General features: G+C 37.6%; 1 protein-coding gene across 9 annotated transcripts in view; it reads left to right on the top strand.

Annotated features, from left to right (window-relative positions):
• The window catches only part of NFIB (nuclear factor I B), a 169,052-nt gene extending 150,717 nt beyond the window's left edge, over positions 1-18,335 (top strand). For 3 of the 9 annotated variants that reach the window (XM_063180871.1, XM_063180867.1, XM_063180866.1), the window contains 2 exons: positions 968-1,056; positions 11,785-18,335. In XM_063180871.1, coding sequence (XP_063036941.1) covers positions 968-1,056; positions 11,785-11,914 — 219 coding nt within the window. In that variant the 3' untranslated portion in view covers positions 11,915-18,335. Of the gene's footprint in view, positions 1-967; positions 1,057-3,290; positions 3,559-11,784 lie in introns of those variants that run through there. The other 6 variants (XM_063180868.1, XM_063180864.1, XM_063180863.1 and 3 more) reach the window with 2 other exon arrangements.
• The last annotated feature ends 6,390 nt before the right edge of the window (positions 18,336-24,725 follow it).

The raw sequence follows: 24,725 nt of genomic DNA, 5'->3' as shown, positions 1-24,725 counted from the left end.
GCCTGTGCTATCTCAAGAATGTGAACATGGACAGAGAAAACTAAAATGCATTGAATGCAATTAAACATTATCTTCAGAGTGTCTAATCATATGTAATAGTACAGCAATTTATATAAACATGACTATACAGAGAATAAAACATATATTTTCTTCAGAAACCAGAGCTTAAAAATAAGCAGCATATATTTTCAATAAATCTGCTAACACTATTGGGCAGCTGTTAAGTAAACAGAGCTGCTGAGGGTTGCTTGAACAATCTGCAAAGGCAGAATTGATGATTTGAAGATGTGGGAAGAATTTGTTTCAGCTAATATTTAGTACATTTGTCTTTATATTAAAATGCAGCAAAGTATTTTAAATTCTACTTTTCTGAGTCTGAACACGATTAGATTATTTTATCACCTCTTGCTAAGTAATACCACTTTCAGTAACACTTGATTAATAAACTTCAGTTACAAAATATCTTTACTCTTCTTAAATGGCTAGATAACAACATAGAATTGGTGGCAAATTTTTCTGTAAATTGCATGTCTTCTATATTTACCAAAAAGCATGCTAGAAGATATTGATTATATTTTACCATACTAAATACACATTATATAGAGCACTGCTTAAAAAGACAGCATAATTATTTCCTTTCTTAAAGTATCGCACTATTGATTATTAACATTTCCTTTTATTCCAGCTCAGTTTGTAATCTAATAATGGCTAATTGTTATGTGCTACACACTAGTTACTCTTTTATGCTTTATTAATAGAGGATCATATTAAAGTGGCATTATATTAAACAAGTCTATAGGCATTTATCTCTCAAAATAAGTTATTTTTCTTTGTTTTGTTTTTTAAAGTTACTTATTGGGAAAGTAAGACTTTTGCCATGTACAGTACTAGTTTGCATGTATTCATTTAAGTACTAAAAACTGTAGTATGCTCGATCCATATCTGACTGCTAGGTTTCAATTGACAGCTGAGAATTTGTGACTGGACCATGAATCAAAACGGCAGGCATTTATACCCCAGTGCCAGTGAGGATACATTGGGAATTACTTGGCAAAGGTAACATTTTAATTATTTCCACCCCTACACTGCCTCTAAAAAGTTGCATAGAGCGGCAATATCTGTTTTAGTGGGCCTCCAGAGTATATGTGACAGCATTATGATCAAAATATGTGTGTAACATTTCTCCTAAACACATTTAGGTTATCTTTCATGCAAGCTGGCTTTAGATGATCCCTTAATGTGACACCTGAAATAACATCATGCTGTCCTATGCAAAGGGTTTGCGAGTTGAAGGAAATACTGATCCTCGGCTTTAAAAATGTCTTTGCTCTCATATTTTTGGGACCTGATTGCTAAGAGAAAGAAAACGGTGCTTTTAGAGGTATGGATGAGTATAATCATAAATGACTGAGGTGGTGGTTGGTTTTGGGTGAAGAATAACTACATTATTTATAGAGACTTTTCTTACCAATTGGCTGGTGTAGTTTTAGGTCACTAACATATACCTGAAGGTAAGATATAAACCATCTTATTTTTCAACTAGATAACAGAAAAGTTAGGAACGATTTACAAAAGACGTTTCTTTTTCTATGAGCCCACCCTGTCCTACCCCCAACAAATAAACCAAACAATAAACTTCATTAACCTTTGATATATTATTAATTTATTAGATTTTGCATCTCTTAATATATAGCGGACTATGATAACAGCAGAAGGTGTTTATCTAAATAGGCATATAAACTAATCAACATAATTTTGATACATCAGTTTTTATCTTTTTCATGTATCATGTACAGGATTATCTGCGGCACTCAATACTTAATGAGGGTTGTCCATGTAAGGCGTGTAGGTTGGGAGCTTATCAGATGAAGTCTGATAGAAGCCACTCATTCATTAAATAATTTAAAATATTTTTTAGAAATTTATGTGTACATGAAAATATATGTACTTCTGAATAATTAGTGTTGGTATGTGTGTGAGTATAATTTATATGTACTATATACAAAATGCCTTCTGATGCATTGTGCTGATGGTACTATGGATTGCTAGAAATTTTGGGAGCTTTGAGTATCAACTTGGAAAGGAAATTACTGAATTTAAAAACTGGTGATGTTTAAAAATCTGAAATTTAATTTTTTCTGTATTTGTTTTTTTTTTCAATTTATATGAAACAATGTTTTAAATCTGAAAGAATTGTGGCAGTAAAATAAGACCTTGTCATTTCCTTCCTTTATATTAGAGAGTACAATGAAAAATTAGCTAATGGATTCACCTCATCTCCTCAAAGGCTGTGATTCACATTACAAATCCCCATCACACAGTAATTGCCAGAGTTTTCAATGTACTGCCAGGAGTGAATCCAAACTAAGCTTTTATAGCACGGAGGGGGTGATTTATTCTCCCACTACAAAGTGACATTTTTCAGGGCATTGACAGGCATTAGAAAATTACATCACAACAACCTAGCTAGGAGCATCCTCACAAGACTTTAATCAGTCGTCACTCGACCCCCCCTTAAAGCAATGCCAGTTACACTGATAGAAGCACTGTCCCAGTGTTTGCTGAATTCTGTTTTTCAGTACCATCATACAACACCCTGGGCATAAATTGTGAAAAGAAAGGAAAAGTGGGGGAAAACATTTCTATGTGCTGGTCAAGAAAACTTTGGTGGTGAATGAAAGCCTTCTCCACGATCCATTTGCTGTTACAGACCCCACTGCTTTGCAGGTCACTCCCAGAACGCTGCCTGCCACTCTGGCCCTGCCAACAAACACAGGCACTGCCAGAAGAGCTTGGCCACAAAACCTGCCATGGGCATTTTTTTTGAGGTCTAGGCTATGCCACTTGCTCTTGGGTTATGCGCAGTCTAGAAGGACAAGGAAGCAAACAGTTCTGCCTAAGCAGATGGCTTTTATTTGTTTGGTTTTTAAAGATGACATTCTTCAAATCCCACAGAGATAAGGACCTAAGAAGAGAAATTATACCTGCACAGGTTAAAGAGTTCATTAACCTGTGCAGGTATAAAAACAAGAATATATTTCAAAAATAATTGTTACATGTGGGCAAAGAAATATATCCCAATCCAAACAAGTTGTTGCAACTCCAAATGGTTTGATAAATGTTTGATTATGTGATTTCTTTAGATCTGCAGAGCTCAGTTTGATTGTACTCAATCTCACCTTTTACATCAGGCTTTTGTGGTTAAGTATACTGATTTTCAGAAGGGTTATTGACGTCAGGCAGATGAAGCTGTTGGCAGTCCCTCAATGTTAGCTGCTCTGTCTTTACAGACATCAGGTAGCAGATATGCTCAGGTTGAAACCTTTGTTCTCAAGCATTGTTGGTGAACCACACCTTGGAAGTTTGGAAAAGGTGAATGACAAAAAACTTTCTGTTATTTCTGTGTGTCTTTGTCTTACTAATAGTTGCCTATCCCACCTTATGGTAGGTACAATGCATAGATTTCAAATTTCTTTTTTTTTTTTTTTGTTTTATTTCCTTAGAAAATTATGTGTCTGTTGGCATCTAAAAATTCAGGTATAAAACCGTAGTGGTTTGTATGCAAAGACTGAACTTTGCCAAAAAGAGAATATGAATAATGCTTAAGAAAAAAGGACCAAAAAGCCACAAAAATTAGATCACTGGTACAGCATTTTCTACAAAACCAGAAGTCTTGCAGTGAAAAGTGATAACAAAAAATAGATTAATGTTCTGCATAGCTGAGTTAAACATTCTAGTATCTTTAAAAGAAATACTTATATTAAACATTCAGTAAGCATCCTAAAAAACCCAAAATAAAATGGAAAAAATCCCTATCCTAGTTATTTGGTGAAGTATTTAGAAGTAGCAATTTTTACTTTTGCTCCTCATGCCAAACCATCTACAGCTTTTGTTTGGATTGGTTTGATTTTTTCATTGCTTACTTAGAACATTTAGAGTACATATTCTGTTGTTATATGACTTTTTATATTTATTCAGAAATGTATTTTTTTGTGTCTGCTGAAATTTGAACACCATTTAAACACATCAGTAGAAATAAATGATCATTTTATGATCATTTATGATCAGTTTATGATCATTTAGGTAATTTTTTTGGTGTACATGCGAAGAAGATATTCAAAACCATTAAAAAACCCCAAATCCTTATTTTTTTTTGATAATGGCAGTTCTGTTTTCCTAGAGACAGAAGGCGAGGAAAAGCTGTGAAAATCTGTAAGGCTCATTTAGAAAAATACAGTCTCAGTCACTATGTGAGGGCAAGAGTGTATGCAAAAAGTACATTTAAGAAAAAAGTGAGTGACAAAAGGTGGGTGTGTGTGTGTGAGGCTGATAGCATGAGTTTGACCCTAAATCTAAGCCACTCATTACACCACTGATGGTATTTCCAGTATAAATACTCATAAAAGCTGGCATGACGGGTCTCTCCCAGACCGTGTGGAATTTTTGCATGTCTTCCACAGACTGTTAGCAACTTTGCATAGCCAAAGTGTACGCTTCAATTCAGCTATCAAAAATGTATTTTTATTTATATTAATTATTTTAACAATCATTCTGCATTAAGTGTTTAACATTACCTTTACCCTATCCAGGCAAATGGACTAGACTAGAATTTCATGCTTTCATTCTGTTATCTTGACACATCAGCATAGTACAACAGCTGGCTCATTCCTGGAGATGCTGAGGGGAGCACTGTTCTCAGAGTGCTGAATTTCTTTCTCAGCTGTAGCTGTGGGGTATTCAGCATTCCAAGCATCATTCCTCCCCCTCCCACTCCCCACTCTCCCCGCACCACTGTGTATTTATGCTAAGAGTGCTGATAAGGCAATCAAATGGGGTAATCTGATTTATCAGAGATAGAGGTCGAAGGGGAATTGAGAATGGGTGCATATTGCTTTTGCTTTACAATATCTTGTACATGACTGGTATTGAGAATGCATATAGCTAAAATTACACAGCCAGCAGCATGTCTGTGGAAACCATTTTGGCAAACACAGACACCTGTTAGAGCAGTAGTTCAAACACTGTGACCTGTGTCCCTCCCTCATTCCTCTGCCCAGCAATGGTTTGGAATAAAAGTAGCATTTCATTACAATTCAAGAACAAAAAGGCTGAAGTTTCTTGAGTGAAAAAATATTCGCAGAGAGAAAATCAAATGATTTCTTATCTTTATAAATTTAAATTACTAATTCTAATAGTTTTGCACAACTCTGTAATGCGTAATAATGTACAAAACATTGTTTCCTCCCCATCCAGGCAAGCATCTTCCTAAGAAACACTTCCTAAGAACACTTCCTAAGAAATTAGTTGTATTCAAGCCAGACTTGCATGCTGCCATCCCACAGGAAATGGGTCAGCAATCCATTAAGATGCCATTAGATAATCTAATTTGGAACTTAATCTCTAAATTAACCATGCTCCATACTTGAGGCATACTTGAGAGAAAGAAAAAAAGTTTATGTTTGAATCGATAGGGGAGCCGAAGCGTGAAGAAGGCTGTTTGTTTTTTCTGTAGCTGTGGTCACGTCTCAAGCCGTCTGGTAACCAGGAGAAACCAGACATGATGTAATTCCAGATTGAACTTGAACTTCAGGGACTTAGAATGGGGGAACAATGGACCATAGGAATCAATAATGTCCATTTTCCACATGATTATGTTTGGAGCTTTAAGTTAAACTTTATGGGAGAAGCAACAAGAACTTCAGTGTGACCAAAATGAATGAGTTGATCTAGAAGCAAGATGCTAAAATAAAGAAAACAACTTCAGTAATAATTTCTGAGCAGCACTGCAGATTCCAGCAGAATTAGAAAAGTTCTTGCTCTGCAGTGAACTGGTTGCCTGTTCTGAGATCTCTTTGTTCACTTAGGTGGGACAAACTTAATCTTATGTTTCCTGTCAGATGATTTTTGGCAGCTGCTAGGGAAGGAGGAGCATATTACTGAGAATTCCCAAGTATAAACTTTATATTTAACCCCTTGGTTACTCCAGCTTTCTACTTCCTTATCATGTTACCTCCAATTGTTTCTTTTGAATCAGCAGAACTGATTTATTTGAGGTTTATTTTGTTTGGTTTTTGGTACAGTTAGGATCATCTGCATTATTATTTAGTCATGCTAATTTGATAAACTTGTAGTTAATTTTTTTTTAACGTTAAGGTAAAAATTCTAATGGTTTGAAATGAAAATAGTGATATTTGGGAAAAGAAAAATATAGTGCAGATGTGTAAAGCTGAGAGTTAGTTTTTCATGGGCACCCCAGTGGACTCTGGTAACCAAGCACAAGTTCTCCATGGTTTGTCTTGGCTTGGTCAGAGCCTCCTCTGTGCAAGCGCATGTTTGAAATCTGCTGTTAGTCTTGTTCCTGCACCAGATTCTTGTACATGAATGGTCCAAAGCACAGCATGGAAAAGCTCGATTTCTCTGGGCACTCCCTCTGTTGTGGGTATCCTTTGTAAGTAACGGGTTCTGTAGCCTCTTCCTGATCTTTGTGTACCTTTTTGTGTTTCACTGCCACAAAAAGATGTTTGCAGGGAATAGAATAAATAGAATAAATAGAATGTCCTTTTCCTCCCGTGGGCATAAATCTTTAACTCCTCTGTCTGCTAGATGAGTGTTAAGTACCCGCTAAATTGCCAAAGTCATCCTAAATTAACCTGAGATACTTCATACATCTCTTGAAACAAGTACTCAACTTGGAGGTGAAATTTAGAAGCTGTTTACATATGGATGCCAGTTCAGAATGGTAACAGAGGTACTCCATTAAATGGATGTTGGAAGGGTGGTTATTCTTTTGGCAGAAACGCAGAAGTGGAAATTTAACCAGGACACTAAGATGAGCAAAATTGCATTTCCAAAATTCTTATGATCCAAGTAATTTTAAATTTAAAAACTCCCTGTATTTGCGTGGGCAAGCATTTACTAGAGAGAAGTTCCTTGCTTGGTGGTTTACTACTGTTACTTCACTCAACATTGATTGAAAGGTATTTCTACCTTTTCTGTCCAAGGACTGACTTTGCAGGCTCTCCTCTACCTTCTGTAAGCTAGCGAGTTCATGTGTATTATAGTAAAGCTGCAAGAAGGAAATACTGCATTAGATGTACTTTCTGAATGGTAAAATACTCTTACAGACTTCTGAAACTGTAAAAGAAAGAAGGTAGGAATTGGTGGAAAATAAGAATATGAAAGACCTCTACATTTATTCAGGTCAGATTAGATTTATTTCTTATTGCATTTAGTTAATTGTTTAACATTATTATGGTCTTTATGTTATTATAACCTCCAAAGTGGACTGTATATACATATAATATAAGCACTACTTGTGGTCCATTCCAGTAATATTTTAATCAGAGGTTCTTGAAACAGCAATTATTATCTTTAAGAGGAAATCATGGCAGAAATCTTGATTGAATTAACATCTGGAAACTGTAATGGAAAGTGTAATGGAGAATGCTAACCCTGTAGTATGCTTGCAGAATTTTCCTTTGCTGTTTTATTGCATTTGAACAGATAAATACATTATACTTCCTGTAGATAGAGAGGGAACTGTTGACTGTATAATGTATTTGATAGTCTAGCTATGGTGAAGAGAAAACTGCTAGCAGTAGTGAAATCACTTAAAAGTGTGATGCTTCAGGAAGGTAGTCCTGCAACAAAGATGGATCCGAATCTCATAACAGACTCTTATGGTGCTTCTCACGTAATTTTCTTCAAAACTTAGCCTTGAGCAGTTTTTTAGGTCTCAGTTCATGTTTCAGTGGAAAGGCATTTATATTATACCTTCTGTCAGCAAATGGATAACAGATTTCCTCAGGAGTAGTAAGCTGGAGTGTGGGGTAGACCTGCTTTATTCCACTCACATACAAAGATTTCTTATCTGAGGAAGCAGCCATGTGGGCATCCTGTTAACTTCTACAAGTGCAACCACCTTGTCTCTGTTCTGGGCAATGGAAAGAATTTTGGCTTCCCTGGCTGAGGCACTTAGTGGACAAAGGCAGAGAGTTGCCTCTTGGTTTTGTGAAACCAAGTGCTGAATTTTAACTCACAGCAACTGCTGGATGGTATGGTGAAGGGAAAGGTGTTCCTCCATTTCCTGCTCATGTGGGCACTCAGAGAGGTTGCTTTGCAGCCTGAAGTATCTGTCACTCCGGCTAGGATGTTCTGCAAAAAAACCCAGTGGGTGGTTTCCATGTCAGAAGCAAAGCTCTGCAATACTCAGTGAGGTCCTTTCTGAGTAGGCTGGAGAAGGCTAACAGGGGACCTTGCTTTTCTGGGCAGCTAGCCTTGCTTGGCTTCATACTGGGGAAGTGCTGGGGAGCTACAAAGCAGAGTGTGGCTCATAGGACAGATGAAAGTCCAAATAAATTTACCATAAATTAAAAGGAGGGCATGGGAATATTGGGTAGACAGCCATATGCATGTAGCTTAGCAGAGCCTGTGTTGTGTGTTGGTTATTCACAGTTGTGTCACAGTGGTTCTTGGAGCTCTGTGCTGTCACTAGGGCTGTTTTCCTCAATAGCTTTCATTCAATTTTCTTCCTTTGTCTGCAGTAAGCCCCTCATGGTGGTACCTGGACTGGGGTGGCCCAAGATAGTTATATCCACCTGCAGTATGATCATGTTATTTTCTAAACTACAACCAGAACTCATGAAGCCTCGAAAATAATGTCTTAGGAAATGCCAGCAAACAGAGGGAATGGGCCAGTGCAGCCAGACTCTGCCCAGTATGTGTGCTTGGACCAGGACTTCAAGCACCTGCAGAGGTGGGGAAGAGGTGGCTGTTCCAGCCCTGCAGGCAGAGAGTGTCTGGCTGTCTTGGTTCCCCAGGTGATCTGCTGCCTGCACAACAACTCTGGAAGAAGGCTTGGCTTTGAGACAAGGGGCTTTGAAACTCCTGTGGGATATGCACAGTGTTAACATGGGTGATGTATTACTCCCTAAGGAGTACTACCCATTTGTAGTACTGACAAATTTCTTGCAGTCTGCATTTTTGTCATGGTCATAATACGAGGTGGGAGGCTTGAAAGGCTTAAATAAACACCTATATTAAACTGTTAGGACATATGGCAACAACGGTCATATTAGGAACTTGCTACGACTTATTTTTATTGAGCAGTTTCCATAAAAATAATGGTCTCTGTCTGGTATTTGAAGTATCCGATAAAAATTTCACTGCAAATACTAATTTGCTTTTAGTCAACACAGACTTGTTTCCTTCACCCACTGTAGTCTCTAGAGGGCTGGCAACTTTAAAACAAAGCAAAAAGTCAAAATTGTATTTATCCAATAATTGAAATGCACTATAAATCTTCAGAAAGATAACCTGGAGCCTGTGTGTTTAGCCTTTGCCATAGAAATTTTTAAAACAGAGTGTTGACCTCAAGCAAAATTTATATTCTTTGAGTTAGTGCTCTATTTTTTTGAAGTCACTAAACACTGTAAATCCCATGTAACAGGATAGCAAAGAACTGTGCATTGTAAAACATATATTCAGACAGATCCCAAGCAAACAAATCTGACTGGGTCTTTATTTTTTTATTAGTAGCTCTTATTTTTATAAATTCACATGCTTGGAGGCAATTTGCTTTGTGTCCATTATTTCACAATTTACTTCTTAACATCACTGAAATCCAAAGAGGAAGGAACAAAAAATACATTTTAAAACAAATTGTGAAGGAAGATGAAGAATAAGTTGAAACAATTAAGCCACTTAAACGAACTTCTGGTATTAAATTTTTATTTTCTTTTTGGAACATATTCTTTTCATTATACCATCTTGGAAAAATCTTTCATGCATAACAAGGTTTAAGTTTTTTGTGAGTGCTTCAAGATTTGAGGTCTAACTGTGATTTCCAAATTTCAAAAGGGTTTTCATTTTCCTCCAATAGCAGATTTTTTTTGTAATAGTCAGTAGAATTAAAACAACTACAAAAAAATTAAACATATTAGCTGATCTTAAATTTTTGAAAACAGCAATTTTAAAAAGAGATTTTCTGAAAAATTAAAAATTAAGACTGCAGATTTTTAGATGTTCTTTGAGAATACACCCAACTGAAGAAAAAAACCACCAGCCTTATTGAAAAGCATTTGTACTTCAGACACTGAAAGCATTAAGATATTAATATTTATTGTATTTTCTTCATGAAATAAAATTGGGAAAATGGTCGTTATTGAGACAAGCAGGTCAGCAACTATTTCCACTTTTTTTGTGTGTGTAAAACATTGCACCTGAAATTAATTGCTAGGAGTTTAAATAGTAAATTAGCAAGTTTAGAGAGGTAAGTATTTTCAAACAGAAGTAAATTACAGAAGCCCTTTGTATTTTTTAATGAGAAAGACCTGAGAAACATTTTCCCTGAAATTCACCAAATAAGTTGACCACTTTTCAGCAACTGAAATGATCACAAAAGGCTGCCCAATGAAATGTAATTATGTCATGAACATTGGAAATAGATAAAAATGTCAATTTTCCTCTTTATACCTGATGCCATAAAAACACATCTGCTGGTTCAGGGAGAGAGCAGTGAAGAAATGGGCCAAAAAATATAGAAGGAAGAAAACTTTTTGCCTCCGCAATACACACGTTGAAGGGCTTCAGATGTGTTATCAGGAAGCTTGTCAACCTAATCCCAGAATATAATTCGAAATAAGGACTTATGTTTGAGATAAACAGTGGAAAAGCTCAATACAATGAAATACAGAGGAAGGGTGGGTTTGCATGCTGTATGTCCAGTGCTGGTATTAGCTCTTTGGCAATGATGCCGACTTGATGAGGCTGTTTTTCTTCTGAATAAATGTGACAAAACTTTCTCTGAAGTCATAGAATCATATAGCTTAGGATAGTTTGGTTTGGACTTCTGGATTGACAGAACCACATCTAAGGAAAGGGCTGCTCAGGCTACTGGATACTGAACACAGCAGATGAGACCATCTTTGACTATCCATCCATCTTGCAAGTATTTGCTGATTGGTGCCTGGTGAACCTGTGAATGCCATTGGGACTTGAGCTCCTTAGTGACAGAGTTCTTTTAAAATGATGACTTAACTTCCTAGTCATTGAATCGTCCTTGAAAATACTTTTTTTCTCAGAGGCTTGTTTTAAAAAATATGGTACTTGCTGTTACCCTCAACTCATGGCTACCCTTAGCTGCAAGTCTTTAGATGATTGGATCCTGTGTTAACTGGTGTTTCTGAAACTGACATTCTTAGGGAATTTTTTTTTTAAAGCAGTTTTTTTGAACATAAAAATCCTCTGTTCTTATGGGCATCCTTAAATCTCAGAGGCCCATCTTGGGATGGTGACAAGATAAACTGATGTGTTCTAAGAGTGGAGGAAATCTCATAGGATGCTGAACTACTGAATCTTTATGCTGTATTCTTGAAAAAAGAACACCTGTACCCTGTGGTATATTTCACTAGCTCTTAAATGATATCCATTGCACTATGTAGTGTCATTTGTATGGTTTAGTTGTGTCTTTTCTATATATTTGTATATGACATTTTTGGGGGGTTTCATAAACAAACAGGCCACTTGGTGTAACTCAGGAATCATACAAATTGCTACTGAGTTCAAAACAATTATTTTTCTTTCAAACAACTCATACTTTCACAAAGAAAACTAAGAAGTAGAATCTCAAGTTACATTCACAAATTTTCTTTCCAGCTTTATCTTAAGTAGTGCTATTATTGATGAATATTAACTGGACCTTGATTCAAATTCATTGTATACATGTTTAATATATGTTTTTTTTTCTCTCTCTTTCCCTCCTTGTCTCTTTCCCCTTTTCAACAGTCCTGGTACCTGGGCTAGCTTGGTTCCTTTCCAAGTATCAAATAGGACACCGATCCTGCCAACAAATGTCCCAAATTATGGTTTGAACATAATTGGAGAGCCTTTCCTTCAAGCAGAGACAAGCAACTGAGAGAAAAAAATTAAAAGCAAAATTAAAAAAAAAAAAAAAAGCAAAAAGGAAAAAGAAAAGAAGACAGTATGAGAAAAGAACCTGAAGAAAGAAGAACAAAAATAAACCAGCAATTGCAGCTCTTACAATCACTAATTCTCTTATAGTTGAAACTGAAATGATTTACAAAGGGTCGATGATATTTCACTGATGAGTAGAATGCAGCTCCTCCTAAGTAGCCTTTGTTATATGAAGTCCGCTGGGAAATAGATGTTCAGTCTCTGACAATATATTTTAACTGACTTTCTAGATGCCTTAATATTTGCATGATAAGCTAGTTCTGTTGGTTTAGTATTCTTGTTGTTTACGCATGAGATCACTATTCCTGGTTATCTCACAAAACAAAGGCTAGGCAGTGACAGCAGAGCTGCAGGAGGACAAGGGCCGTGAGCCAGACATTTTCTCAACAGTCTGATTTCTAAATGTTTTAAAAATAAGCTCTGTAGCCTTTAGTTATCAGTATGGATTTATTAAACTTTGGCCCTTAATTCAGCCTTTTTCTAGTGTGTTATGCAGTTAAAATTTTCAATCAGTATGAACACACAGGCTCTATGGAAGAAATGCCTCTACGCAGGTAAAAGTGTTATCTTCTCATGCAACAGTAAAAAAAGAAAAAAACTGACGTTTTCCCCAGTAAAGAAACACTTACAGAGGCAAGTGCAATTTAAAAATCATATCTAAGAGGTCATCACTATAAGTCCTTCAGCCCTTGGACTCTAAATTGAGGGGATTAAAAATAGAAAATTACTTTGAACAAACTTATTTTTCCCCTCGGTTTTTGAGGGCATTAAAAGGCATTAAGTCAAGACAAATCACGTCCTTGAGAATAAGAAGTCAATGGAAACACAGCACTTATGTTGGTTTAGCTGCTGCCTCCACAGAGGGGTAGGATTTATTTATTTAAAGTTACTTGTTGCATCAAGAACCCATAGGGTTTACATGTTTCTGTAAAATCTACATCATAGAGACAAAGACATAGGCAAATCCATGTCACAAGGGCAAAGCTTACCGTTTACAAACTGGTAATACCAGGATGGGGATATGTTGTATTTAAATAATGCACTCTTAATGTAAGTCTAATTACAGGGTGCTGTAAACTTGCATGGTGCTTTCAGAAGTTAGCCTTGTTCAACAATTTTCACATATTGACAGAAATATAATGTGCATGGGCAGACATTTTGCCTCTATGTCTCTTTAAAAATTTAAAATACTCTTTCCAGTAATCCTAATTTGCACGAAGATATAATGTCCACATTACGTGCCTTGCCTTGAAATCTAAAAAATGGAAAAAAAGAAAAAAAGAAAAAAAACTACAAAAAAATTGACATCACTACACTTGTTTTGCTGCATTTATTATAATTTTAAATCTTTACCATTTTTATGACAAAATATTTTGTACTCCAGATGCGAAAAATGTGTGACATCATGGATTTTTTAGACAGTTATACCTTTATCTCACATTTATAGAGCATATCATGGCTGTGTATAGTTGCCGCTTAAGAATTGTAATCGACCAGCAATATTTTCAGTATTTTGGTGTTTTTTCTATTAACCTTTCATGTTTTTCATCTTCCAATTAATATTGGGGGGAGGGGATACAAATTTATACGAATTATGCAATACCAAGTTTTGCCTATGTAGGTAGTGCTTTTAGCTGTATTGGTTATTATAGGTAAGTACACAGATTTAAAAAAAAAAAATAATGTATGCTTTTTTTGTTTGTTTTAATTGACCAAAGTGGGTACTGCTATTTTTGCAGTGTGATGAGGTCCTTTTCTGTACTGAGAGGTGGACAGGGGATTTTTTTTTATACATACATATATATATATTCTGGGGTGGGGGGGGAGGATTTTTAACACTTTACAGTGTAGCTGTGAAGCAGTGCACCCTTAGCCAGGCAAGGGCTGCAAAGCAACTGTTCTGCCTACTGTGACAAACTTTCAAATAGGTTCCCTCTTTTTAACTTCCCACCTGGGGTGCAAGCTTAAATCATTTCTGGATTTAAAAAATAAATAATGAATTCTGTTGGAGGCAGACTTGACTTGAGGAAATTGTTTTACTTCAAGGTTTTTTTCACGAGAGAGAGAGACAGACAGAGAAAGAGGTCAAGACCCACAGTGAGATGAAGTCTTTTCCATTCTGGCAAAGATAATGCATCCTGAAGTGTTCATGTTAGAAAATGTTTTTAGCTCAGACTGACAACGATGTTTGCTTTGTCTAGGAAATGCAAGTACAGGGCCAAAATCTTTGCTGGCATAATTCCACTGACTCCAGTGGACTCTGGAGATGCTCAAGCAGAGAATTTGCCCCCCTTATTCTGCTTGAAATTTTTCCTGTACATAATTTTTTCAATATTCCACTCCCCTCTTGCCCCGCCAATTCAAATTCAGCATTTGAATTACAATTCTCAGCCTGATCGGGCTATGTCAGAAGTTTGCAGTCTTCTCATAGAGATCGGATGGAGACCTCTGGGGTGTAGTGGAGGAGGAGTTTCTTTACGCAAGGAATTAGACCACGGTGGAAATAAAAGTGTGTTTCCAGTAAGATCTCATTTTGCAGACCAGTAATGGGCCTGTTGCTGGTGATCTCTTACACACAGGGGATCTCTGCAATGTATGGCTCTACACCGGGTGAAGCTTTCTTTAAAGCACAGTCTTCTACTAGGGTGGAAGCAGAGGAGCGTATAGTCACGTGGATGGGAAAATTCATCCCTTTGCAGTCGTCTCTGCATTTGGGAGGTTTTCCTACCCTGGAGCGGTGCCAGAGGCACAACTCCAGCCGCAGCCACCCCAATGGGCCCAGGTCGGGGTGTACCACCACCAGTCCCTTCTGGCTCCAGCTGTGGTTAAGAGCAGTAGTGGTGCCACATCCCCATGTCTCCAGGAGGACAGAGTGTGAAGGCAGAGCTTGAATGGCTACAGAGATGGGAATTGTAGGAAAATAAACTTTGAGATTTAGCTAAACTGGAAAAAAAAAAAACCAAGAAAGAAACAGATAAGACACAGACACAAAAAGAAATTTGAGGTTCTTTGGTTCTCTTTCAGAACCCTTCAGTAAGTAAATTTGTTTGCTAAGCACATGGCAAAGTCTGCTAGACTCAATCATAACATGCCTCAGGCCTTGGCCTCTTAAAACAAAGTATGTGTTGTCCTTTACACATGTCATGATACAGAGCAGTCTGGGAGCAGAGCTGTGCTGATGGCATATCCTTGATTAGTTCCATTAAAAAGATGTTCCCTGGAAGCTTTTAATACACACTGGGACAAAACTGGAACAAGTTCAGGCTTCAACATGAAATATCCAGAATGGTAATTGCCTTTTGTAGGAAGAAAGATGCCCTTAACAGAGTTGTGTTTTTTTTTTTTTTTTTTTTTTTTTTAGAGAAGTAAACTCCTCCTTTAAACTGGGTTATTCAGCAGCTGTGGGTTTTTGTCACCTGCCTTCTCTAATAGAAAAGCCTTATTGGAAGATAATGAGCTTTTCATTTACTGTATGCTTGGTTTTAGTTTGGCTTTGTAGGTTGATTTTTTTTTTTTTAAGCTCAGCAGTCAAAAGATTAAGATAAGATTGAGAACTCAAATCCAGTCTCTGGCCTCCTCCTTCACCAGGAAGTGTATTCTGACTAAATTGAGCCACCCCGTTCTATGTGCACTGTTCTGCCTTTATTAAGTTGCTTTGCAGCCCTGGCCTCATGGCTGTGCCACTGAAGTGTGTTTCCCCTGGAGTGACATGAACGCTTGAGGCTTGACTAAGGAAAAAAAAGGCAGTGAAGGAGACTGTACATAAAGACATGGCAAAAATATTAATTATAGCAATATAGTTGTGGGGTGATGTTCAGGTGGGCAGCTCCATTGAAAATATGTGAATGAGTTTGTGAAGCTGCAAGTAGCAAGAAGAAAGGATGATCTTCTGACTAAACCGCCTACCTTGTAGACAGTAATTTGTACACTGTATAGTTTTGTTAAGATTTTTTTTTTATTAAAATACCCTTGTTTGTAAAGCTAACTTTTTAACAATTATAATGGAAATGCATTTCCATTTTTAAACAAGAATATTCTTTGTTTAGAAACTGGACTTGGGTTAAAACTCTCCAGTTTCTTAATTTATGTATTAAAAAAAAATCTGTCCATGTTAGGAGTTATTTCGCATATTCCTATGCTTGAAAAGCATAGGTACTAATCCTTTAAAAATGTAAATGGAGAAAATTATATTTTATGAAGGTTATTTTGTTGTATTTAGTATTGGAAAAGTTGGTTTTCAGAGCATTTCAAAATGTTGGAAGCACCACTGTCTTTTTTTATTAGTATATATGGCCTTTAGCAAAAGTTTTTGTGATTATTACATGATGGTATTTAAGATTAGGTTCACAGAGCTATTCAGGATAGGCAGAGAGCTAAAACAGTACTTAAGTCTCACACAGCTGTGTCCTCAGGGAGCAGAATTTTGGATTTGCAACTTGTAGCTTCATAAGGACTTAATGAAAGAGATTGCACAAAGACATCTGTGACACCAGAGTGTGTTCTGTACCTAAACCTAAATTATATGTACTGTGTGAGATTATGAAGGCTGCAGAAAGTTTTCCCATATTCAGTGTACTGTTTTCACTTTTAATGAAAAACTCTCTAATGTTGCTGGCAGTAAGGCCCCAAGCATGACATCCTCTATGGTTTACCTGTCAAGGTCATTTGTTAATGTTAACCAGCTGTATGCTCCTGGATTTTTTTTATTGGGTTTCTACAGAAAACTTTAGGGGAAAAAAAAAGAGAGTAAAATCCCATGCCAGCTAATCAAGTTAAACAGGAAAGGCTCAAAGCTGAATATTCTTCTCCATACTGAAGGAGCTGAAAACCGCCTCCTTCTTATTTGCACTTTCTGCTAGTTCCCCAGTTTTATTAATTCCTCAAAATTGTGTGGGTGTGGTGGAGCACTGCAGTTGGAGGATAGCATGGACCACTGATTTTGCCCTTTAACCCTGCACAATGACCTTTGCATCAGCCAAACTTATTGCCATGACAACTCTTTGTACTGTTTCCATGCCACAGCTCTGTTGGTCACATTGTCAATAGTAAAGGGGACAAGTTGGAGACGGTCAATTTTTACATTTTTTTTGTCGCAATTTTTTCTTCAATGGTTGTAAGTAGTTGTTTGGTTTTTTTTTTTTTATGATAAAAGGGTTCACTAGTTAGTACTCTTTAGAAATATCTGTGTGTTGCAATTCAGATGTATGTTGAATTTGTGAAAAGGGCTTCAGTGCCACTAGCATCATGAATAGAATAAGCCTTTGATACTTTCATTGCATGATACCATACAGTCAAACAAAAGGTGGCCTAAATAAATGGAGAGCAGTGTGAGCTAGTGACACTAAAGCTAGTCTTTGTATTACTGTATTTTTGACAGAATGATTTTGAAAACTGTGCTACAGGGACTGATGTGGCAAATGTATCTCTATATGCAGAAGGAAGTTTTTTAAGAAGTATGGCTTATTATGCATTTTTCATTGAGGGCATTGAAGTTGCATGGACTGATAGAAGTTGATGCAAAATGAGAAAGAAACAAAAACCAGCAAAATGTTTACCAAAAACTCAAACAAATGAGCAGTGCCTGTTCAATTTCACAGTCTCTGTTGAGTTCAGTTGTAAATATGTTTCAGATAACATTTTCTTCAAAAATAATCTCTACAACATTGTAGAATGTGAGGGGTTCCTCAGTCCCAGGCATAGGCTTCTGAAGAGCTGCATTAGATTATGTCTTCATCAAGCTGTTAATTTGTGCTTATATCATATAGAACTTTTAGTAATCTGGGAAGAGGCACCCCATCTCAATGATATTTCTCTGAGAAAACTTTTGTAGGGCTGTGTGTTTCTTTAGATACATTTAGTACAACTGTAGGTGACAAGTAGTCAGTTATTGCTTGCTAGCTACATACCAGGGTTGATCCATTTTAAAACTTTTGGCATTTTTTCCCATATTGTAGGCCATAAATCCCGAAGGTTACATTTTAATTAAAAAGAAGGTGCGTGCAGAGTCTTTGTGTAATGAACCTTCACTAGTAGGATGCATTACAGTACAGCTACTTAATTTTGGAATTAGAGCCCTCTGGCATCAGACCTGATTTTAGCCTGAGTGTTAACAAAGGTTTTTATTGTGCCTGGTTGGAGGATAAAGTGTTCTTTCTGGTACTTTTTTTTTTTTTTAGGTTACAAATGAACTCAACTGCCACAAGTTTTAAACTGGTGTAAATCAAGCTTGACTTAATGTGATTGTTACTGTTATATCCAGCCTATACTGCTAGCAGCTGCTCATACTGCAGTCAATTACTGGAAGCGGATATATTTCCTATGCAAAAACTGTTTAAACAATAAAAAATGAGCTATGCTACAGACCTGGCCTTATGTTTTCTTTTCTGTCTCTAAAAGTCATAATTGGGAATATCTTAGGAACAAACCTAAAACCTTGTAGCCTGAGAGTATGGCAAAACTTATGGAATTCTGTGTATGCCTAGTTTAGATTTACATATTTGTTTGCACACATTTGGGCTTAACTTACTTACACTGTAAATGGAGGAAAACAAGAGCAAGAGGAGATGCAATCAGGTAATCAGCTCAATTTAAATTTTACATTTAGTTTTCATCATATTCAACCAACCCTAGTAATTATATAGGTGGTCTTGATGCCAAATCTATTTTTTTCTTTTATATACTGTTCAGAAATATTTGTAGCTCTGTAGCTTATTATGGTATAACTATATAGATTTGTGCTAGTAGATTCCTATCCTGTTTGACAGAAAGACAAACTACATTCCTAGGCCCCTGTCCTATCTTTCTTCTTCTGAGAACAAAGGTCAAGACACTGTCCCACAAACAGCTAGCAAGGAAAGGAGGCTTCTGAAGAGGGTAGAACCAAAAGGGGGAATTACCTCAACACCCGTGTTTCTAACTGGGGATTCTTGTCAATTATGCTGATTTTCTAGACTTATAGAACTGTATTTCCTCTGTGTCATGTGTGCATTTTTGGCATATTTTTGGCGTTTATTTCAGCATGCTACCTGACGGGGCCTTTCATAAAAAGTAGCTGCATTTTTATCACCTAATTGTATCTAGCTCATGATTTCAGGGAGCAGAAAAAGGCATCAATCTGAACTGCATCTCCTGTGATGTAAAATTAGGCATGATAGCAGAAGATCAGGAGACCTCTGTTTTGTTTTAATGTTATTGATTTGTGACAGACAGTCAATCCTTGATTTCTTAACCATCTTCATGATTACATTTTTGTTGAATAAAAACAGTAAGATCCAATCTTCCCAAAATTTTTCCTGAAACCAAGAATCTTTATGTTAGGTAAAGATCTTTCCACTCTACAAAAGAACTTTTTTTCGTATGTGTGAATCAGATGTACATATGGGATGTTTCATTCAGTTCATGTTCTGGGAAATAGAAAGTTTTCTTCTCAAACCACTAGGATTCCATAAATCAGTACCAACAGTTAACAAGTAACATGAATATGGTCAAATTACTGGTGGGATAAGAGTGCCAACATTTAAACTGGATTATATATAAATAATAAAATTTTGTCCCACAGTGAAGTGAAACAGCTCTCCATATACTTAGATGAAAGTATTCTTCAGTTTTTAGAGCATAAGTTTTATCCAGCTGCAACCAGTAGTGTGAAATGTATATTTTTTTAAATTTTTCCCTACTGGTTTGTTAACACAATGACCATTTGTTTATTAAATGCACTCATTTTTTTCTGTGAGAGGCCCTTTTCTGTGCGTGTGTATTTCTAAAACAAATTTTCAGGCATGAAAATTTAGGAAATTCAAATGACTTTTCCAGTTGGGGTTTCTTTGAGCGGTGCCATTTGGCCATGATTTGAAGACTATATTAAGGCTCTCAGGTTCCATGTTTAAAGCTCCAAACCAGAAAACTTTCCTGAAATAATCCAGAGACAATTAAGTTCAGCCTCCTCTTTCTGATAACAACCTGCCCTACTTCTCCAGCCGCTCTTCAGCTGACTGCAAAGCAGGCTGCTGATGAAGGGTGCAGCAATCCACCGTGACCTTGAGCCCCACTCCGTGCATGCCAGCTCCATGGTGACACTGGTGCAAACAGCTGGAAGGAGAATGGAGCTGCCTGAGACTGCCAACGCCACAGCCAGAGCTGCAATGCCATGCTCAAGATACACAGCGCAGGGTCCTATACCACCAACATGAAAGTAGCAGGAAGGAGAGAATGCGAAGAGCATGGCTTGCAAAGTTGTGATGATACAAAAAGAGGAACGCTTCTAGCTCAGGGCTTTCTGCTTTCCCATTTACAAGGTTTTTGAAAAAAAATGGACAAACAATTGTTTTTTAACAGGTCCAGTGTTATTTTTGTGTATTTTCCCATGAGCATAAAAATTATATTTGAAAAACAACATAAGTCTTGACACCAGATCCAAACACATGCATGAGCAACAAAGTAGAACTGTGCAGAGCAACCACAAAGATTTTTGCTGCTCAAGTCATTACATGAAGTTCTGAAATCTTTGTTATATCTGAGTTTCTTTTTGAGTCTTAATTTTTATATTGATTACAGATCTAAATTTGCGCAGTTAAACTGTTGGTCAAACACCTTCTGATTTCTTGGGTAATGGTTAAAGCAAACATTTTCTTGGCATCTTGCTTGTGAGCCTCAGCCCATGGGTGTCCATTTCTTTGGAGATGTTCCCCTGGCATTCTGTTTCTTTGGATCTGTTCTCCTGAATGCTAGGGGACCCTTGGGAGTGTTTAACTGCCAGTATCTGAGTCACATCCAGGAGTGTCTATGAACACAAGGTTATTGAACTCTCAGGACTGAACCGAATTTTGTCTGAAGTTTGCTGGAGAGAAGAAGATTGTTGCTATCCAGGTGATTCTCATGTGCTTTGTCACATCTTCACTCGAGAGCTGCAACCTCAAGTCTTTCTGGTAAGGTAACTACAAGATTGTTTCACAAGATTTTTTGATAGATAGGTTATATAAGTCACCCCAAGAAATGGTAGAACTATGTCCACTAAGATTTAAGAACAGAGTCCAAACTAAAGCAAACTGTTGGCATTGTCAGATTTTGACAGACATAAGCAGGACCTAACCAAGATCTTCGTTAGAAGAGATATCCTACTTTTGCCTGGAAAATGCATCTTTAGTGTTCACAAGTAGTTTATTTAAGGTTCTTGACATGAGAGCAGCCACAATGACCTAGGCCATTACCCAGAAATGTTGATGGACTGAGATACTGAGAGCTCTAAAGAGGTGAGCAAGCATTTAAGTGTGTCTTGAACTCTATGTCTCAATTTACCTTTTATGGCATTCACCGTTATGTTGTACCCTGTGTCAACTTTTCTTACTCTGTCATATCAGTGTGATCTCCAGAGAAAGAATGGAATGAACAAAGTTACAGGACATTGAAAAATATGAAATTTAAGGAAAAAGAAACATATGGGAATTATAAGGACACCACCAGTCTTTCAAATCAACATTCTCTTATAGTGGGTGTGTGCACATGCTGTTATCAGGTATCTGATAACAGATATCTATAAACAGAATCTGCTGCTTTAGAAAGAGAGGGATTGAGGAGCAGGTGGGACATTTCCTCTGAAAAAGCTGACTGATGCCACTAGGAATTAATAGAAATCCCTCAACTGATTTCTAACAGGTCTTTTTAGAAAACACCTATATTGCTGCCAAAGCATCTTAATTAAGGTGACCATTTTTTCCAGGCCTTAATATCTATACCTTTTTCTTTTTCCCCCTGAGATGGGTGCCTTAGGGTGAGAGCAGATGTTCAAAGCAGAAAATAGTTTCTGCAGCTAAGAAGATGCTCACTACAAAACAATTGTCTCCATTGGCTTTGTTTAGATGAACTGCAGCTGCCAAAACCAGCACTCATTGCTGTGGGCAGACAGGCAAGAAAGTCTGATACACCAAGGACTGGGGCAGGAGTAAGAAATATATCTCTACATAACTGACAAATCAAGCACTGCAGCACTGTGAAGCTGGAACCATATCAATTGTAAGCAGCTGTCTATTCAATTTTCAGAAACTCTCTGATCAGATAGTTGCTGATGTTTCAAGAAACAAATGGTTCTCTCAGTTAGAGCACTGAAATTCCACACAATGCAATGAGATCACCCAAGGGTATGTGGGGGCTTTAGTACTTAAACATTTTCCAGGAATTTTTCTGTTTGTAAAACACCTCTCTCTCAAATTATTTGAGATGGAAATATTTCCCTTAGTGTAGTTTTCTGCTGAAGTACACTGGAAAAATATCACAGTTACTTATAATGGACTGGTTTCACAGACCAGAAAACATTGATTTGTGATAACCATTAGAAACTGAGTATATTTTCTCTTTCATGGAGACAAGAATACAAAGATAAGTTTGGGTTTTTTTCTTGGTGGTGTTTTGGTGGTTTTCCTTTTGCTGCCTTTTTTTTTTTCTTCTTCTTTTTAGGTGGCTTGATCTCCTTCCACCCTCAGTCCCTCCTTTTGAAGGAATGTGATATAGGAATTCACTTGTATCCAATACCTAAAGTATCTAATGTATGTTAGTTTGGTGTTACTTTGAACAGGAGAGGAGGACATACACCACAGTAGTCCTAAAATCCACACAGTGATGAGAAAATTAACTAAATATAACATGATGCCTCTAAGACTCAGAGCTTGCACAAGTTGGAAATAATAATATGTGGACTGGAGATAAGACACTTTGGTGTATGCGAAAGTAAGGTAAGTAGATAATGCTAAAAAAATTGCTGCAATCAGATGTCCACCTGTTAATCATCTTTACTTCGTGCTTTCTGGGCATGCCAAGCTAGCATCACCCTAGGATGACTGTGCCTTTAGAGGGGCCAGGATCTCTCTGCTCAGGAGGACACAGCAGCAAGAGCTGTGGGGTCCTGGCAAGCCTGGACTGGTGTACCAATAGGAAGCTCCAACAGTATTTGCTGGGGATGGTGTGCTCCTTTAGGACAGTGGCTTCCTGTCTTTGGTCCTAAGAAGTCTTGGGGATCTTTGGAGCACTTATGTAGAGTGGAATAGGGAAGAAAAATTGAGTGATGCAGTGATGACCTTCTAGCAGCTAGTTTTCCTCTCATATCATCTTGTTTTTAAGGATATATGCATGGACCCTTCACGGCAGTTTTTTGATATATAAGCCTTCTGTTCAGACTTTTGATGTTTCAGGCAAAGAACAATGTGAGGAACAGAAACCCCTGCTATCTTATACATTTACAAGTTAATTCACTTTGAGTTTTGATAATTGTTCAGAGTATCCCAGGATGATGATATTAGGGTAAAACTAGAAATGGAAGTGTCTTGTCCTGTGCTCAAGGTTGAAATTTGGCTTGGCACAGCATCTCACTGTGAAACATTAAAACTCTCTATTCCCAGTGTTCTAGGGCTGAAGAGATGGGCAGCTGACGTATCCAGACTAACAGCTGCCTTCATAAACAATTCCTGCTGCCAGTTCTGTCAGTGTCTTTCTGCAGGCTTGGATTCTTGCCAGTGAACACCCTTCACTCTACCCTAATCTTTACCCTAATTCTTCAACTAGGCCTTCTTCTTCTTCTTCTTGTCTTTGCCCTCATTCTTCAATTTCTAAGGCTCCTTACTTGCCATTCCCCACTATCTCAGCCTGATGTCAATCACAAGTTCCCTCATGCCGTGTGTCCTCCTTGTCTCTCCTGAGGATGAAAGGTGGTAGAGTTGGATCGCTCTGCCCCAAGGAGGGAGGTGCAAACAATGGGTGAGCCTGAGCTTAGGTAGGATCCCTTTTCATCCCAGGGAGCAGTAGAGAGATAAATGAGCACCAAGAGCACCTGCAGAGGTGGCAGATATCCTACCTTCTTCTTCACCTCCAGTGGCAGCAATTCTGCAAGGAGTAGCTGTGCCACAGCACCACTATATCAGAAGACCATCTCCAGGCTGGCTGACCTCATGTCTCATGAGAAGGTGGGACCTGCTGGGCTCAGTCATCTCAGAATTTAATCTTCAGGTAAAGGTATATTCTGTCTTGGCTGCACTTAAATCCAGTTTTTAATGGTGACTTAAAATAAATGAACAAAAGCTGAGAGATTTATTGCTGGGGCTGGGTTATTTTATCCTATAGAGAAAATCAAGTGATTTTAGTATTGTAAGGAAAAACAATCTCCCTTTGACATATTTGATCAAGAGTTGTGGGGAAAGCAAGAACAAAGATGGTTGAGTTATGCTGGTAGACAAAGCCTTTCTGCAGGGCTTTGCTAGGCATGAGTGGAGCAGTGGGTGGGGAGGTCCTGTCTAGAAGTATCCAGCAAAAAGAAAATTCCTGCAGCTTGATCATAGTATAAGGTAAAATTGTGGTTTTAAATGATGTTTTCTTGCAGTTAACAGTAAAAGAGTGGATTGGGGACAATCTATAAAAAGTAAGGAAAGAATTGGTATAGAAAGGGAATGTTTCAAATTAATGGCACCTCAAAGCAGCTTCAAGGATGTCTTCCCTCCCTGTTCCCTGTGACAGGCAATGCCTCAGGGGCTGGGTGCTTCAGTCAAGTCCCCAGGCTGAGAAAGCAGGGGGGTGTGAGCTGGGGTCAGGAGCCTGCCCTAGGACCAAACTCTGCTCTGTGCTTGCTGATATGTGTAGCACTCTGGTAGGTCCCAGGTGCTGTACCACAGACTCTATAGGAGATTAAAAGCAGAAATATTAAAAGCAGTCTGCAAGCAGGAGCTTAATCTCTAATGCCTCCATCCAGCCTGGTGCAATGACACCAAACTTGT

Source organism: Melospiza melodia, chromosome Z (assembly GCF_035770615.1).
Source record: "Melospiza melodia melodia isolate bMelMel2 chromosome Z, bMelMel2.pri, whole genome shotgun sequence".
NCBI classification, from domain to species: Eukaryota; Metazoa; Chordata; class Aves; order Passeriformes; family Passerellidae; genus Melospiza; species Melospiza melodia.
The sequence above is the reverse complement of the archived record's forward strand: the minus strand, read 5'-3'. Positions and strand labels throughout refer to the sequence as shown.